Source organism: Cinclus cinclus, chromosome 8, assembly GCF_963662255.1.
Source record: "Cinclus cinclus chromosome 8, bCinCin1.1, whole genome shotgun sequence".
Lineage (NCBI taxonomy): Eukaryota > Metazoa > Chordata > Aves > Passeriformes > Cinclidae > Cinclus > Cinclus cinclus.
In genome coordinates this window covers 12,014,360-12,030,688 of record NC_085053.1, presented here as the reverse complement: position 1 = coordinate 12,030,688, position 16,329 = coordinate 12,014,360, and the positions used below count along the sequence as shown (strand labels likewise).

Genomic DNA, 16,329 nt, shown 5'->3' with positions numbered 1-16,329 from the left:
TTCCCACAGATTAATGAGTATATTTTATTTGCACTCATTTTCTTCATAGCTTAACTCATTACAATGTATTTTATAGTTAGTAATGCATTACCTTTGGGAAAATGCATTTAAATCCTTCTGATTTCTCTTTGAATGTTTGTGTACCCCTCCTGAGTGTCAGAATTCACATTTAAAATGAAATTCAGTAACTAAAATTTTGAAGTTACCTATTCTTTAGTGAGATAATTAATACATATTGTCCTGAAGAGCAGCAAAATTAGATAGTCACTCATCCTAATCAGGGCATCCCTCTAAAAATCATTCTTATTGCCATTACTGGAACCAAGATATTGATATTGAGATAAGCTTGCCAGGCTAAACATCATTCCAGCAGCAGTGTACTCTGAACATTGATGATCTGAATGCTCCCTTTCCAACTTTTTTACTGGTACTTGTAGTGGCAAGTAAGAAAAATATCGTGTAGATGCTTCAAACTAAAAAAAAAAAAAATAAGGATAACTTTCTTCCAAACAAGCAGGTAGGTAACAACAAAAGAGGAATTTCATGTCTTTTCATACATGTATTTCCCTACCATAATTGCTGCAGGACTGTCTTTTAGAACCAATCTTTTCTTTCATATTTTTTCTGTTACAATTTCTTGTGGTCTGGATAAGCCACAATTTCTTAGTGACCATTTCTGTATTCAAACTGTCAATCATTCTATTTTACGTTTAGTATGTCTTTTGCTAACATACTTATTTGTAAAGTCTGCTTATACCAAAATCAAGTTAAAACGTAAAATGTCAGGATTGCCCCCTGTTGAAAAGACAGCACAAAATCAAATTATAAAGTCTAAATAAAGAAGAATCTTGCCTAATACATTAATATTTATGATTCTTATGTGTTCTCTGTTAAGGAAGAATGGCAGGATTTGACAAGTGACACAAATGATAACCCCATCATAGCAGTGTAGTTCTGGTCTTTGGGTTCCTACAGAGGGATTGGATTTTTTCCTGCACAGAGGACTGTATACTTTTTCCCTCCCCCACATAAATGTGATCACATTTACTAGTTTGAAGGATTAGCTTCTCTTTCAGTGGTCACCAGAATAACCACCCTCCCCAATTCCCATCCCAATATGCAACAGTAATGCAATGTATGCATGAGGTTTTTAGCTCCAGTCAGTGGTAATAATTCAAATTGCCTGCTTTTTAAAGATTAAATTTCTATTGAGATCAAGTGATTATCTATTATATCTTGTTGTTTAGACATATTTTTTAAACTACAAGCCCTTTTAGACAGAAAACTAGAAATCTTTTTATATAAATTGTACAGAAAAGAGACATTTGTTAATAGTTGTACTACCAAACCCAGTATCATACTATACAGCCAAACCAATACTTATTTCTAATAAAGCTTACTCTGGGCAGCTCTCTTTTGCATATTATTCAACAAGTACTGCCTTAGAACCATGAAATATCAAAGGATCTAAGTATATGACTCTATTCAGGATGAATTCATTATATAACAGGATTCCATCAAAAATGTCTTGTTCTTATTATTTATTAAGAAAGTAAAAAACATAATTCTTGCCATCACAGCCAACAATTCAGAAGCGAATTCCCAAGCATGGCTGTAAAACAACTGCAAATTCACTCCCAAGTAATCAGATCTCCCAACAACTTCACCTCCAAGCATCAGAAATTGTTTAACAAAAACTTACCTCAATTATTTGTTGTTTTCAAGGATTTTCTGTGACTCATTGCTTTCTGGATAAGAGCAAAGATAAATTACGAATCTTGTCTGCATTACCAAAGCCATTTAAAACTCTCACTCAGACTCCAATGCAATGTCAGTCTAGTTCTAATTTTAACCTATGCTGAGAATAGAAGGCATCACATGAGGCACTTTTGCAACCCCCCAAAACATTTACCACTGTTAAAATCTTCCCAGTTTACTGAGTGTGACTGGGCTCCCCAAAACTGGACTCCCATTAACAGAATTTGTGAACAAGAAGAACAAAGGAATACTTGTTATGCTACACAATAAGTTTGTTTTCAATTAAAAATTACAATTAGAAATAAAAAAGGCCAGTATTGAATTAAAAATTACTTCTTTCTTTAGTAATGTTTCTCTGCAAGGTAACTGAGCTTCAAAGTGATATTAAACAGCAACATTGACTAAGCAGACTAGAAGAGGTATTATTAAGTATTTTATTCATTACTTTTGGCCATACTAAAGAATTCTCTTGCTGAAGAATTTTACTGCAAATTATCCAAGTCCAGACAGAAAAGTAATCTTCACCAGGATGTGCAGAGGGGTTATTACTCACCCCTTTTCATGGTTCCAATCATGAAACATATTTAACATTCTATTTCTTCAAATAGCCCTTGGAGAAGATAAAAGGAAAACAAGTCTGTCAGAATCCTTTTCTTCAATCAAATGGGAAGAGAGACAATAATCACAGGTCACTATTTGAGGCAGAAGCCATAAAACTGGATAATTTTAACCAATTGCAGTAGTGTATAAAATGTGAAGATGAAATCTTAAAAATATCATTTATTTGGTTTTAAGTCTACCACACAGAACTTTATAACAAAAAAACCCCAACCCTCTCCAGTCCACAAACAACCAAATACATCAATATCAATACCTACTTAAAAAGACACTAAGTACTTTAGCTTTCAATCTTTTCCTTGTGTCAGCAAAATTATTCTGTTTTAAGTAATTCAAAGTAATTTTATTACTTTCTTTCATACGCTTCTATTTCCTAAATTTATTTTCTCAATGGTCATCAGATTAAAAAATATCCTAAGCCTTTAGACCTATCCCTTACCACAATATACTTGTAGAAAAGTAGACATTAGGCTGAGTTCTTTTGGTAGCCTTGAATACAGTATGTTGTCTAAGGCAAGAAGAAAGAGTTTGAGTCACTGAGTCACTTGTACAGGATTGCCTGCATAAAATTCACAAATAGAAACAAAAATTTGTGGCTTTATGTTTTTTTATTAGGAATAAATAAATCTGATAAAAATGAAATAGGTGATAAGCATGATGTATTAGTCAAACTTTGCAAGAAATGACCTATATAAAAGACCCTTATACCACAATAGAAATGTTAATAGCACCTTACATGGATGCGCCACGCTCTCCTTTGTACATTACCAGCTTTCCTCTTATTCAGTCTCAGCATCATGGATAGCAGGGATTCTACCTCTGGTAGCCTGTCTCACATCTTCACAGCTAAATGCAATAGACAACTTTGGTCTACAATTTTGAAGAACGCTCCTGTCTCTGATATATCTAAAAAAAGGAGAAAATGTCCATTTTGTGCGTTATAAATTAATTTTTAAGGCTATGTAACTGTCTTTTCTCGTATTAGTGTGAAACTTATGTGTTTAGAAGGTATTTATATCCAACAGTTTTCTTCATATCTCCCATTAAATCAGCAGTGCAATCCTCATGAACTATTCAGTTTACCTTAAAGCCACATAAGTTTTCTGTTCTATAGGCTTGAACCTATCCATTATGTGCCTTGTATCTGAGTTTAAGAAGTCCTTTTCTCACAGTATTTTTTAATATGCATTCTTTGTTGTTTCACATTTGTTGAATCTGATTAATCTACCACATTCTAGTATCTGAGTATCAATAACAGAATGCAAGCTTTTAGATCATGATCAGCTTACTGTCAGGCTTACCTAATGACAAAAGAATAAAACAAGATCCTTTTTATTATTTTGTTTTCTCTTTCTTTTGGTTTTAAGAGGCAGATGCTTTCTATAAGAATCAAAAATAACTGGAAAGCATTAAGGGCTGAAAGTACTTTTATCCTTTAAAAATACAGGATATTCTAGAGAGTATTAAGGCCTTGATAGTTATCAATCAGTGTTGTCAGTAAGCATTTGAATAAATATGATCTCTTCATTTATACTTTGATAAAGAGTACCTGTGCAAGTAATTTCTAGAAAAAGTGGACTAGCAAAAGTCTTAAGAGGTTTACTCAGTTAAACAACAAAAAGCTCTCTGGACGTCTTGCAGCAGAATCATTAAAGGCATTTTATTTGTATATGATTTTTGCATAATCCCTTTTAGGAATTCAGGTATAATTTGTTAAAATAAATTTACGTGTCCAAAATGGAAGAACTATGAGTATTCCCCTCCAGAATTTCCCTTCAGATTATAAATACTGCAGGTGTAGAGCAGTGGCACTCAGTCACACCACCCTGACAATCATTCTTATTATAAAAGGCAAAATAAAGACATTCTACCACCATACTCAGAAGCTGTGACCTATTCAGTTTGACAGTCTGCTGTGGATGAAATCACAGCAATACTAAATGAAAGAAGTAACAACTAATTGAGACTGATATCAGCTGTTGAGAACTTTCAACCATGTAACATTATTATATAATGCACGTAGCAAAGGGCACATGTTAGCAGAGATAGCTTTTATAACTATTCAGTCTAATCCACAGAGTTTAAAGGCATATTTTAGCCGTGGTTTCCTTTATTTAAGGTCCAGCAGCATCGAAGCAGGGTTCTCCAAGTAAGATTTCCACAAGTTGGAAAACCGGGCCATTGTAGCTCCATCAATGATGCGATGATCAGCTGACCAACTCACATTCATTATCTGTGCTTTAAATACTTCACCTTTGCCATTAAACCTAGGAAGAACCTAAAAATCAGAGGAAGGAGAAAAACAGAATTATTAAATACTTTCATTAGCAAATCTGTACTTTTTGTTCTTGCCAATCTATTGATCTAAATAAACACATTTTGCTGAATTAGACAGACAGCAGTAGCACCATGCCAAAACCCAAGACCTTTCCACTGCTCTTTGTGCTGTGGATTAGAATATACTGCAAGCCTGCATAATAAACAGTCATAGCCTGTTTCCACCATCATGGAAATACTGAAGTAGTAAAAGCCTTTCCTGACTCAAAAGTTTTTTCCTGAATAGTTTATTGCACTGTTAGTTCTCCAAGTGGCAGTTTCCTTCAAGCACCTCTAAAAAAATGCTCAGAGGAAGAACACAGAAGTAATTTCAGTTCATACTAACTTTATTTCCAGCACTGAGCTCAAATTAAAGAATTAAAGCCTGAGATTCAGAAAATATAAAACTGCCTTCACATTCCAAATTCTATATGGATTCAGCTACCTGGCTTATTAAATTAAACTTAATTTTCAGAACACTTCTCAAGTTTTTCCCCTGCTGATAGCAAAATCGCTACGTTGCAAAACTTGTAAAACTGTATTTACATTGTTTCATTGCACGTTTACATTGTATGTACATAGATGTGAGTGAAATATAACAGGATTCCGGAAAATAAATATGAACCTTTGGTGTAAGAGACTTCTAATTAAACATTTGGTGTGTGCACAGTCATCTAACAACACCACAAGCTTTTCAGCCATGAGCTATGCATTCTCTGCAACAAAGGCAGACTCCATGTTCCATTTTCATTACAGATGACCTTAGCTAACACACTCATCTCTGAGATAAAGTTAATTTACCTGTATCTTTCCAAGTGCTCCAATAGCTACTTCAGGAGGTAGTATCACTGGTTTGGCATAAGTGCCACCAATCTAGGAAAGAAAAAGGTGGGGATAATATTTAACAACTTTTCTTAAGCAGATTGTCTCTTGAATTAATTGCTACAGATTTTGTTCTTTGCATATTAAACTTCAGTAAAGCTTGCATTTCAGAAGCAGATTTCAGAAGCAACTCTCATTTTCTTTGTACTTACTGTGCCAATATTTGAAAGGGTGAATGTTCCCCCAGTGAGGTCACTTGTTCCCAGCTGGCCTGCAGAGCCCAAGGACTGGAGGCGATTTAACTCCACAGCAATGTCAAACACACTGCAGACTTGAACATTTTTCACATTTGGGACAATTAAACCTTGCTCAGTGTCCATTGCAACTCCAATGTTGTGTGAAGCCTGCAGCAAGTGCCATGAACCAGACATTAATATAAGCTGTCAAAGTAACATGTATTTTACATAAAAAGCCATTTCAATCACATTTTCCTTATTTATCTTTTTAACTTGGAGAGTGCTGTATTTAGTAATTAACTCCTCTACACAACTTTGAGGGGAGAAAAGGACATAATATTTTAAAAAATAGCCCCACATATTCAAATTGTAAATTGATGTTGACAATTTCACCTTCAGAGAATACAAAGTCATAGAATCAACTTCACACTGAAAACATTGCACTTTAGGATGATCATATGTGTAATAAAATAAAAATAGCAGATTTTAAAGAGAACACTAAAATTAAAAAAAACCCCACAGTCATTAAAACCATCATTCAAACTTTTCAATCATGAGGTATGCAGTTTCTCTGCAACAAAGGGAGACTCCAACTCCATGTTCCATTTCCATTATAGATGACCTTAGCTAACACTCACATCACTGATATCACTTGCTTTTCATTTTTTGGAAGGAAAAGGACTCTGAGAGATATTTATATAACAGCACAAAAATAAAGTTTGTGCTGCAAGGAGCAAGTACACGTCATTTAAGAAAACAGATACTTGCTGGCCAGAAATATCAATCCAGCAGCTTGTATAAAAACTAAATAACTTTTATCAAGACTGTATTTTTATATAAGGGTTGAGTGTTGGAACAGTCAAATCACTGTCCCATTACTTAATTTTTTTTTATTAGATTTGAAATGTTCTCATTTTAAAAGCTTGGTACATATTCTGGTCATAAATAGGAAATGAATATGTTAATATGCATTTCTGTGGCAAGTCTGAATAATAAAGTCTCATCTAACAAACTACTGAAATAAGACCAACAATAAATCAAATCTAGATCTCAGAATCTGAACACATTGTTTTCCTGCACAACACAATAATTTTGGTTGTTAGAATTAGCTCAGGCATTCTGTAAAAGCCCCTGTTAGACATGACTTTACACTTTCTGCTCACAACATTTATCCATAGTTTACAAACCTTATATGTAACATTTTGACAGTTCTCATCCAAAGAAGCATTAAGAATGGGATACTGCAGCAATCCCAGAGAGGCTGCCTGTTAAATATAGCAAAAGAAAACAAAACAGATTTTTATATTTTCTAAGCTGAGAGCTCCACGGAAAAGAAGTAATGGTAAGAGAAAATTAGATTAAAAACAATATGGAATGAGTGCTCAGGTAGCACTCTGAGTGCAATAGCATTACCAGAAGTCTCAGACTAAGCTGTACATTCACTGCACGTGAATGCAACTGCCTGCTCTTCTGAACACTAGAAGGGACAACAGTCAGTGACCTAAAGGATTCGTTAGCAATACAAAGATTATAATAATAACAGCAGCAATGATGCATTTCATATAAGGTTTGTTTTAAAGGAGCTCTAAATGTACTGACCATTTCAAAAACTGGTTTTGTGTGATTCAAACACCTGGTGATGCTTAACTCGGTATTAAATGATGCTGAAGGCACTCTATCCTTTCCCATTAATATTTCCAAGAATTTCAATGATATTACATAACTCTAGCTGCAATTCCAACTGTAAATTGATAAGTGGCCTAATAAACAAAAAAACAGTTGAAAGTTTTCCTGTGATCTGCCATAACTCAGATGATAGAGAGGTGCTCCAAACTTACAATCATTGAAGAGATTTTGGCAAAACCTGTGTGAGTACTCCATACAGGGCTCTGCTGCATGCCTCACCTTTATGAAGAAAGGCATAAAGGAAAGTTTAACTCCACGGATTTCAGCTAGAGGCTTCAGCTCTTCTCGCAGCTGAACAAGTTGAGTCAAATCAACCTCATCAGAATAACCAAAATGAGGGATCTTCAGGGCTGCACTCATAGTCTTTACCATGGCCTTCTGAAAACCTGGAAAATATTCATTGTCTTCTTAAACCAGCAAAATGAGCTTCTGTGAAGCAATGGTGAGATTTCATCTGTTTTCATGAACCAAATCACATAACTTACAAAAACCAAACCAAAGTCAAACCATAACCAAAAAAGAACGGTGTAAAGAGCACTTACTGAATTATTTCATTTCATTCATAGAATGAACTTTGATGACTGTAATACTTCAGATTACATTACTGCATCCCTCTCCTATGTATGTATGAATTTGAAATCATAATATGATAATCTGCATTACACTTTCCAGCCTGTCCAAAAACTTTAATCTTCCCCTTTTAATGTGACTTTTCATCTTAGTGTCTTTTATGGCACTGTTCTCCAGAACAACTGTGACATAATAGTGCAGCATGCTCTTATTAAGCACTGATAAACCCTTAAATTCACTGCACTTTGCCACTAATTGCATGATTCCTACCATGACAAATCCATGTTTAGAATTCCTACCTGTTTCAACATACACTTGAAGAATGAGCAAGTGCAATTTGCAGCCCAATCCATCCAACCAAAACATAAACAAATATTTCATAAAATAATTTCAGCAGAGATGCTTCTTACAGAGAACATTTTCCTAAATGCTCACTTGCATAACAGTAACATGAAACACACTCCCATCAAAAGCAATCAGCTACTCACAGAGCAACAGTTAACTGGTAGTCTACTGTGACCATGGTCTCAAGAATTTATATTTCATGATTTACCTGTTACAGGTTCAGTTCTATCTTTTCCTGAAAATGCAATGGGTCTGGTAAGAGGCACAGGAATTTTGCGTGCTTTGTCCTTTGGAGCAGCTGGCACAGCCTCTGTTTTCCTCACAGGTGGGACAATTTCAGCCTTTGGTGAGGGAGGCAAAATAGCTCCTGTTTGTTTGGCCAAGTAGTTGAGTATATCTTCTTTAAGGATTCTGTTATCCTTCCCTGTCCCAACAACTTCACTCAATTTAATCTGAAAAGTACATAACAAGCTGTGATACTTCAGTTTTGCAGCAACATAAAAGTATATATATATTCTGAGCTATGGTGGAAAATTATTCCCATTTCTGATTCAACATATTTGCAGTTTTCTTTTCCTTTCTATAATTTATTAGGTATTCGGCATAGTTCAAATCATCCAGAAGTCCCACTAGTCCCTGTTTGACTGCATACTTCAAGGAGGAACTATGAATACTATTAACCTCCTAATTACCTCACAGCTTCAATAGTGAAATACTAATTTGAGAAAAGCTATTTGTAACTTAATTCTCTCCTAAAAATGCATCATGAGCTTTCAAAACCAATGGAATATTCATAGGGGAAAAAGGAATTAGAAAGGCATGTAAAACATCACCTAGTGTATTCTCTGCTCTAATACAAATCTGAAAAGCAAAACAAAGTGGGTTTTATTATTATTTTTCTCTCCTACTTTCTCTATAAGGATTCTCAGGAATCTCCTCCGACAGTTTCTTATTTTTATTCCAGAAAGGTTTTCTGTCTTCAGCCTAAAGACACCTAGCTGTGTTGTAAGCCAAATAATTCCTTTTCCATCCACCACAATCATCAGAAATCATAATCCTCTTCATTTTTACAACACTTTTCACACATTTAAAATGTATTTGAAAACAAGTGTTTTCTCTAGATCAGTGTTCTTTTATTCACTCAAACTGCCATATAAAAGCTGGGTAAAATGCAGCAGAACCTTATTCAGAAAACCTACATTGTTCTCCATGGCCAGGCGACGAACTGCAGGGGTAGCTAATGTTTTGTGACCTTTTATCTCTTGGTGAGTGTGCTCTTCATGAGACATAGGAGGTGTTTCAACGACATCTTCTTCTGAGGCAACACCTGCAAACAAAAAGAAAAAAATTAACTTTACTACATTATAAGCATTTGTTAAATTCCAACCTCAACCATCCTGTGACAGCTGAAGTTTTAACAATTTACTTTGAGTTAATGTGGATGGGAACACAGCTTGCTAAAGGCTACTGCTTAAGCTGAATATTCAACAGGAAAGGTCGAGGAGATTTTAAACTCTAATAAATATCACAACTTTCTCTACCCAAATTTCTTGACTATAAAGGGAAAAAAAAATCTTTGAAGATTTTCAAGAGGAAAAAGTAAACTTCTCTGTCACTCACTGCTTTATGAAAACAAACATAAACTATACATGAGGACAAAATGGCTTACAATACCTTTAGAAGCATCAATTTCAATGTCCACTAGTGGTTTTCCAACAAAAGCAATATCATCTATGCTGTAATGGAGTTTTCTGATGATGCCATCGTAACGACTGGTGATAGTAACAGAGGCTTTATCACTCTGTACCTCACAGATGCTGTCAAACTGCGACACGCTGTCACCTTCCTTTACGTACCTGGGAGGAAAGACACAGGCTACTGGGAACACAGTCAGTGTAAAAACCTGTTCTGTGTATTCCTTTGGTAAGTTCAGTAATATGCATCCCACAACATGGAAGTGCAGTCCAGATAAGAAGACAAATTCTACATACTGGATATGTTTGCTACATGTGTTTTGCCTGACTGCCACAGAACACTTTGTTGGGTGAAATGACAAAATTATTATGAATATCATTACACATATAATACATTTACTTTACTAAGGCAGAGATCTCCTGTCAGATTATAAAGCATCTAAAAATAAGAATGAGCCCAGCTTAATCTGAATGCAAGGAAGTTCTTAGTTTCAACGTCAATATACGATGAGTTTCAGAAAGGAAATTGATAGTAGGGAACACTGTCATCCATGCAAAGACAGGTATTTGTACAAAGAACAAGGCCTTCCAACACTGCCTTCCTTCACTGTACACGTTGATTTTGCGTAATCCATTCATCACTGGCTCTTTACAAACAATTCAGAAATTCAAATATTTTATACTATTTAAATATTTAAAAGCAATGGAGATCGGGTATAGGATAAAATTATGTGGACTCTCTAGACTAGTCATTTGGTTCTAAAGTTCAGTCTAAGTAAACATAACAAAAGACAGGTCTCCTGAACTCAAAAAACATAAATCACTGAAGGAAAAGCCTACACACAGGTGTGTCCCATTCCTTTCACTTTTTCCATTCACAAATGTATCAGATTGCAAACAAACAAAACGTAAAGCTCAGTATGTACAAGGTTTTAAAATGTGCAGAATGAAATCTAAAAAACTTCACTAGTAACCCAGAAAATATTCTCAGATAAGTCACTGATCATACAGCTAAAACTGCTAAACTACCAGCTGATTTCTTAATGTATTTCCAGGAAAGAAGAGCTTACCATTCTTTTACTGTCACCTCTGTAATTCCTTCTCCAATGTCAGAAAGCTTAAACTGGACAATTTGGCCACATGAAACTTGAAACACAGAAGAAAGTACAGCATGTTTAGTATTAAATCAAGCTACCAGACAGAAAAATTTGAATGCATCAGAAATAGTCTACACACCAGCCATATGCAAACCTCTAACATAACACTCATAAAACAGCAAAATAAAGGAAATTATTTTATTATGAAAAAGATTACCAGCAGATGTTCTGAATAATCGCTGTTGATGACTAAACTTGAGGGCAGATTTGTCAAACACGCACACATATTTTGATTTTATAAAGCGAATGCTGCTGCACGATCTAACGCGATGAATGCAAACCTGGGGAGAAAAGTCTCAAGGGTTAATACAATGGACTGAGGATGTAGAGCTCATTTTATATTCTTGATGTAACAGTCATACTAAAATAGCTTCATTCTAGTCTATATAAGAGAAGTTCTTACGGAAACAGAATTACACCAAATACATTCTTGAACATACAATAACCTTTACATTAGCAAAAGCTTTGCCAGTTCTTTAACTTCTTTCACTAACACAACACATGGGGAGATCAAAGCCACAGTGACATAACCAATTAACAAAAATCATGACAGGATTTGGTGAGTGATTCATTGCTATTGTTTCTTTCAGGAATTAGCTTAATCAGGACAGGCACACAAAAAGCGCATATACTACCAACATCAACTACATCAGACATCTGAAATATTCCTATGCAGGATGAATGCTGGAAGGTTTCCCTAGACTGCAGGAAACACTAGCATATTTGTCTTCATCAATTCTTATTCCCATCAGAAGTTGATCAGAAGTACTAATCAGAAAGGAAATTCATACCAGAGGGCCCACAGAATTGCCCTTGCATTTTTATTCCTATATATAAGAGGCAATCATCTTCAAGTAAACATCATATCAGCTTCAATGATATTTTGTAAGAACTGACCATGAGATGGTTTTCTTTTATGGTTACAATTATATTTATCCAGAAATTAGCTTAAAAGAGTCTACAGAATTTTCTGAAAGATTCTTCAGACAAAAGTTTATGCTTTAAAGCCTCTGGTAATCAGTCATGATTGTGATCAAAAGCAATGCTGGTAATGCTTGCATTGACATAAACAGGTATTTTATTAATCTCAACACAAGTTAGTTCAGACACATTCTTATCCAGTAAAATTTATTAAATTTAATGTAATTCTGGTGTTATGTTGTCTTAAGAGTGCTGTAAAATTTATCAAAATAATTTCTCTGTAGATACTATCTATCTCTAACTAATTTAGAGATATGAAAAAATTCAGGTGCTACAATGTACCTCAAGTAGCTCAAAACTGTAAAATTTAGAAATTATCTTCTTAGAGGAGCCAGAAAACAGCACACCTGCGTGGGAAAGTTCATTTTAACTTCTTTCAGTAATTACAGAGCATATGAAACTTCTTGTTTCCCTCCCCACACCCCAAACTGTTCAACTATTTGCTATCACATTTCACTTTTTAAAAAGTACATTATTCAGCAGGCCATACAATTCTAAACTGATAATGCACTCATTTTCTGTATTATTTAACCTAGCACTGCAAGTTATATTTAATACCCCCTTTCTTCAAGGAACAAACATTTATACAATACAATCTATCAAAATGGACACAAGAAAGCTATATCATTTGAGTTACCTTTCAGTTTCCTGCCACTAAGATAGTACCTACTGATCTAGAATGAGTATTTTTCTAATTCCTATAACAAGCAAATAGAAAATATTCTCATTAGTCCTCCAAACAACTTTCCATATTTAACAATCAGGTAACATGGCAATTTCAAGCTATGAAAAACCGTATTTTGGGAATACATTTAATGTTCTCAGTAAATTACAAAACTGGTATATAATGTACATCTTCACAATCCTATTTACTCCTATTTTTAATTCTGGGTTTCTTTCCAGTTGAAGGTTACATGTTTACATAAAAATGTTACTGAAAAAATTGTTCAACTAGAACTTTCTGTCACAAACTCGCAAAAACCCTCTTTTTTCTTTATATGACCCTAAATGAAAAGCATTCAGTATTTACCTGTGAAGATGATCACAAGGAGCACATCAATTCTCTGAACTATTTCTAAATGTGAAGTTTCACAATGATTTCCATGTGTTTTTAACCTTTGGTTACCAATGCAGGTAGTGAATTAGTAATGTCACTGCCAAAAAAAGAGACTGGTGTTGTTATTGAAGAGTTACCATGCTGTTTCATATTATATTGGTAGGAATAATTCAAACCTACTACATTCTTCAAAATTAAATCTTTCTGGTTTTCAGCTTTGCACATTTTCTATCAAAAAGTTGGTGTGCTAGTATGTTAAAGTAAAATACAGGCCACAATCTCTTCACAGAGCAGTGTTCCTTACTAACAAGGAAAAAATTAAAATCCATTAAACAAAGAGACTGTGCTTACAATTTCAGCATTTAATCACTGTAACACTGGTGTAATGCCAAACAAGGAAATAAAAATGGCACATAAAAGACAAAATAGCATACCCGTCTTGTCCTGGTCACCCCAAGACACATCTACATATTCTGATGTCTGGAAAAATCTATCAGTAAAGCACAAACAACTGCTAGTATTGAGTTTGTTAATGTGGCTACTATTACAGTTAACAGCAAGGCAATAATGCCAGCAAGGTAACACCTCTCCTGTGCAAGTCTCTGATGTGAGGAGTGACTCTCAAAAAGGAACTGAGGGCCCACTCGAGTCCCTTGCTGGGACTGAGCCGCACCAGCCTTGCTGCCAGAGCTGGGGTTTGACTGAGCCAAGAGGGAGCTGAGTGCACTCAGGGGGAGAACTGCCCTGCCCCTCAGGTTCAGCCTTGGCTGTTTCCTTAAAAACAAGCCAGCTCTGGTTTTCTAAATTATCACTGATCCCGAAAATGTATGCTGGCCTGAGATCAAAATATTTTCAAGCAGCCTCCAGAGAAGTGATTACCTGACAGAGTAACACTAAATTTCCAAGTCAAATTGAACAGTTCATGCTCACAGGCAATGACTTTGCATCAAAGGATATTGCCGTGGTGAACTCTCCTGCCTTCTGTCCCATCGAGTCATTTCAATGAACATTCCCTCACACTGGATGTGTTTTGCATACATATTCCATATTTCCAAGTATATAGTTACCTGTGTACTAAAGCAACATCCCTGGTAACATGTTTTAATCAGATGTCATGCCTCATCTAAATACCTGGCACATGTCCCAGCGTCCAGGTAACTGCCCTTTCCCTACCACTTAACACAAAGGCTCCCTGGCTCAGATTCAAAATGTGCTTGTAGGAAGCACACACTGTAAACCAGCCAATTCTATAGTTCAGCATGCACATAGATAAGATGAGCATTTTTATCTTATCAGAATCTCCCCTTCTGGATTTAAGAGTAGATGGTTAGAAATACAACTTAAAGTGTTACTTTCAATGCTCTTAATTAGTAAAATTATAAATAAATACTTATAAGTTACTAGCTGAAAACTGGATTACAAAAGTATCATTTAAAAAGTCCTCATTATTATGCTTTAAAATCACAATATGAGTTATTAAGAGAAAAAACATACTAGAAACTGGAACTGATCTTAATTTTGATTTCTAAATTTCAAAAGTTATTTCTTCTCTGACATCCCATAAAACAGGAGTGACATAATAGGAAACAATAGCAAGAAGACAGAAGAAAGCATGAACTAAGTCTGCGTTCACGAAATCGTAAGTAACCCAAAAAGGCAACCAAGTAGATTCACTTCTTATGGTAGGGTATCTCAACTACTTTTCAAGTATCAAAGCTCATGGGATTCAAAGAAATCCGTTTCTCTTTTGGGCACGCGTAGCCGCGCCGTCTCCGTGCAGATGCGGTATGCAAAGGGAGCTGATGCGCGGGCGGAGAAGCGGTGATGGCAGAGCAACGCATAGGCAAAGCAATAACGGGATGACTTAGAAATAACAGAAGAGGAGGGTGCCACCGGCTTATTGCAGAAAGGCACTCATTGCTTTCACAGGGAGCATGGGCAGGGCACTCGGGGGCTGCGCGGGGCGGAGGGCGCCAGCTCCGGGGTCCCCGAGCAGCGCGGGGCGGGCGGTGCCCGGGACTCGATCACCTGCGCGGGGCACGGGGAACGCACGGCGGGAGGGAGCTGAGGCGCCGCCCGCCCCCGGCGGTGTTCGCAGAGGCGCGGGGCTTGCCGGCTGCGTGCCCGCCGGACGGCAGGAGCAGGGCTCGGGGATGCCGCGCGTTATCCCTTCCTCCCCGGCTGGCCGGGAGCGCCTCGCCCGCCGGGTCCCCGCTCCCCTTACCAGGCGCCCCGCGGCTCGGCAGCTGCTCCTCAGCGCGGTCACGGCCGCCATCTTACCGCGGGCAGGGCGGCCCCGCACACACCCCCGGCACAGCCAACCGGCGGCGGCCGCGCCGCCACAGCCAACCAGGAGCGGGTGGGGGCCGCGGCCCGGGCGGGGCGAGCGGTGCTCGGGGTCCGCCCGCGCCCGCGGGAGGGACCGGGAGAGCCTCCCCTGCGCGGGGGCTCCCGGACCGGGGCCGCGGGCGGCGGTGCAGGGCGTGCGGCTGCCCGGGCCGCGGTAACGGGAAGGGCAGCGCCGAGAGCCCGGCCGCTCCCCGTACACGTGTAATAAAGCCCCGAGCGCGCCTGCCAGACCAACACGCCCGTGTCTGTAGTTCTGTGTGAAAGGTGATCTTGGCCAGGTGGGGATCGACCTCTCCTCCCAGGTGACGAGCGACAGGCCATCGTCGTAAGATGCGGCAGGGGGAATCTACGTTAAACATCAGGAAGAATCCCTTCACAGAAAGGGTGATTAGACATTGGAAAGGGCTCATCAAGGAGGTGGTGGAGATACCAACTCTAGAGGTGTTTAAGGAAAAGACTGGACACGGTACTTAGAGGCACATGATGGTATTCGCTTATAAACTGGACCTGATAATCTCTGAGGTCCTTTAAACCTCATTCTTTCCGTGATTCTGAGGAAAACTAACCTGTAACGAGGAGAGCCGCCGACCATGCGCCCAAGGCTCTGACCTCCCAGGTGCCGCGGTTGTTACCGCTCCGGCCCTCGGGACAGGGGAAAGGCCGCGAGCCCAATGGAGCCGCCCCAGCCCCCTGCCTGAGCGCCGGGCCCTCCCGCTGCTCCTCCCCGCGGCGGAGCCGCC

The 16,329-nt window shown here is 37.7% G+C and overlaps 1 protein-coding gene across 1 annotated transcript; it reads right to left on the bottom strand.

Annotated features, from left to right (window-relative positions):
- Positions 1–4,486: 4,486 nt before the first annotated feature.
- DBT (dihydrolipoamide branched chain transacylase E2) lies at positions 4,487–15,515 on the bottom strand. Its single transcript, XM_062497672.1, has 11 exons — positions 15,465–15,515; positions 11,360–11,483; positions 11,116–11,191; positions 10,026–10,207; positions 9,551–9,678; positions 8,560–8,803; positions 7,656–7,822; positions 6,938–7,015; positions 5,727–5,918; positions 5,494–5,565; positions 4,487–4,654 (listed from the first exon to the last, which is right to left on the bottom strand). The coding sequence occupies exons 1-11, from the start codon at positions 15,513–15,515 to the stop codon at positions 4,487–4,489; spliced, it is 1,482 nt and encodes a 493-aa protein (XP_062353656.1).
- Between the last annotated feature and the right edge of the window lie 814 nt (positions 15,516–16,329).

Bases quoted from the DNA above. Each gene is read 5' to 3' on its own strand.
- DBT (XM_062497672.1), bottom strand. From the start codon at position 15,515: ATGGCGGCCGTGACCGCGCTGAGGAGCAGCTGCCGAGCCGCGGGGCGC. The intron at 10,208-11,115 runs GTAAGCTCTTCT...CTTTCCTCCCAG, and splicing joins GAGGTGACAGTAAAAGAATG to GTACGTAAAGGAAGGTGACA. The intron at 5,566-5,726 runs GTAAGTACAAAG...TTTCTTTCCTAG, and splicing joins CCCTTTCAAATATTGGCACA to ATTGGTGGCACTTATGCCAA.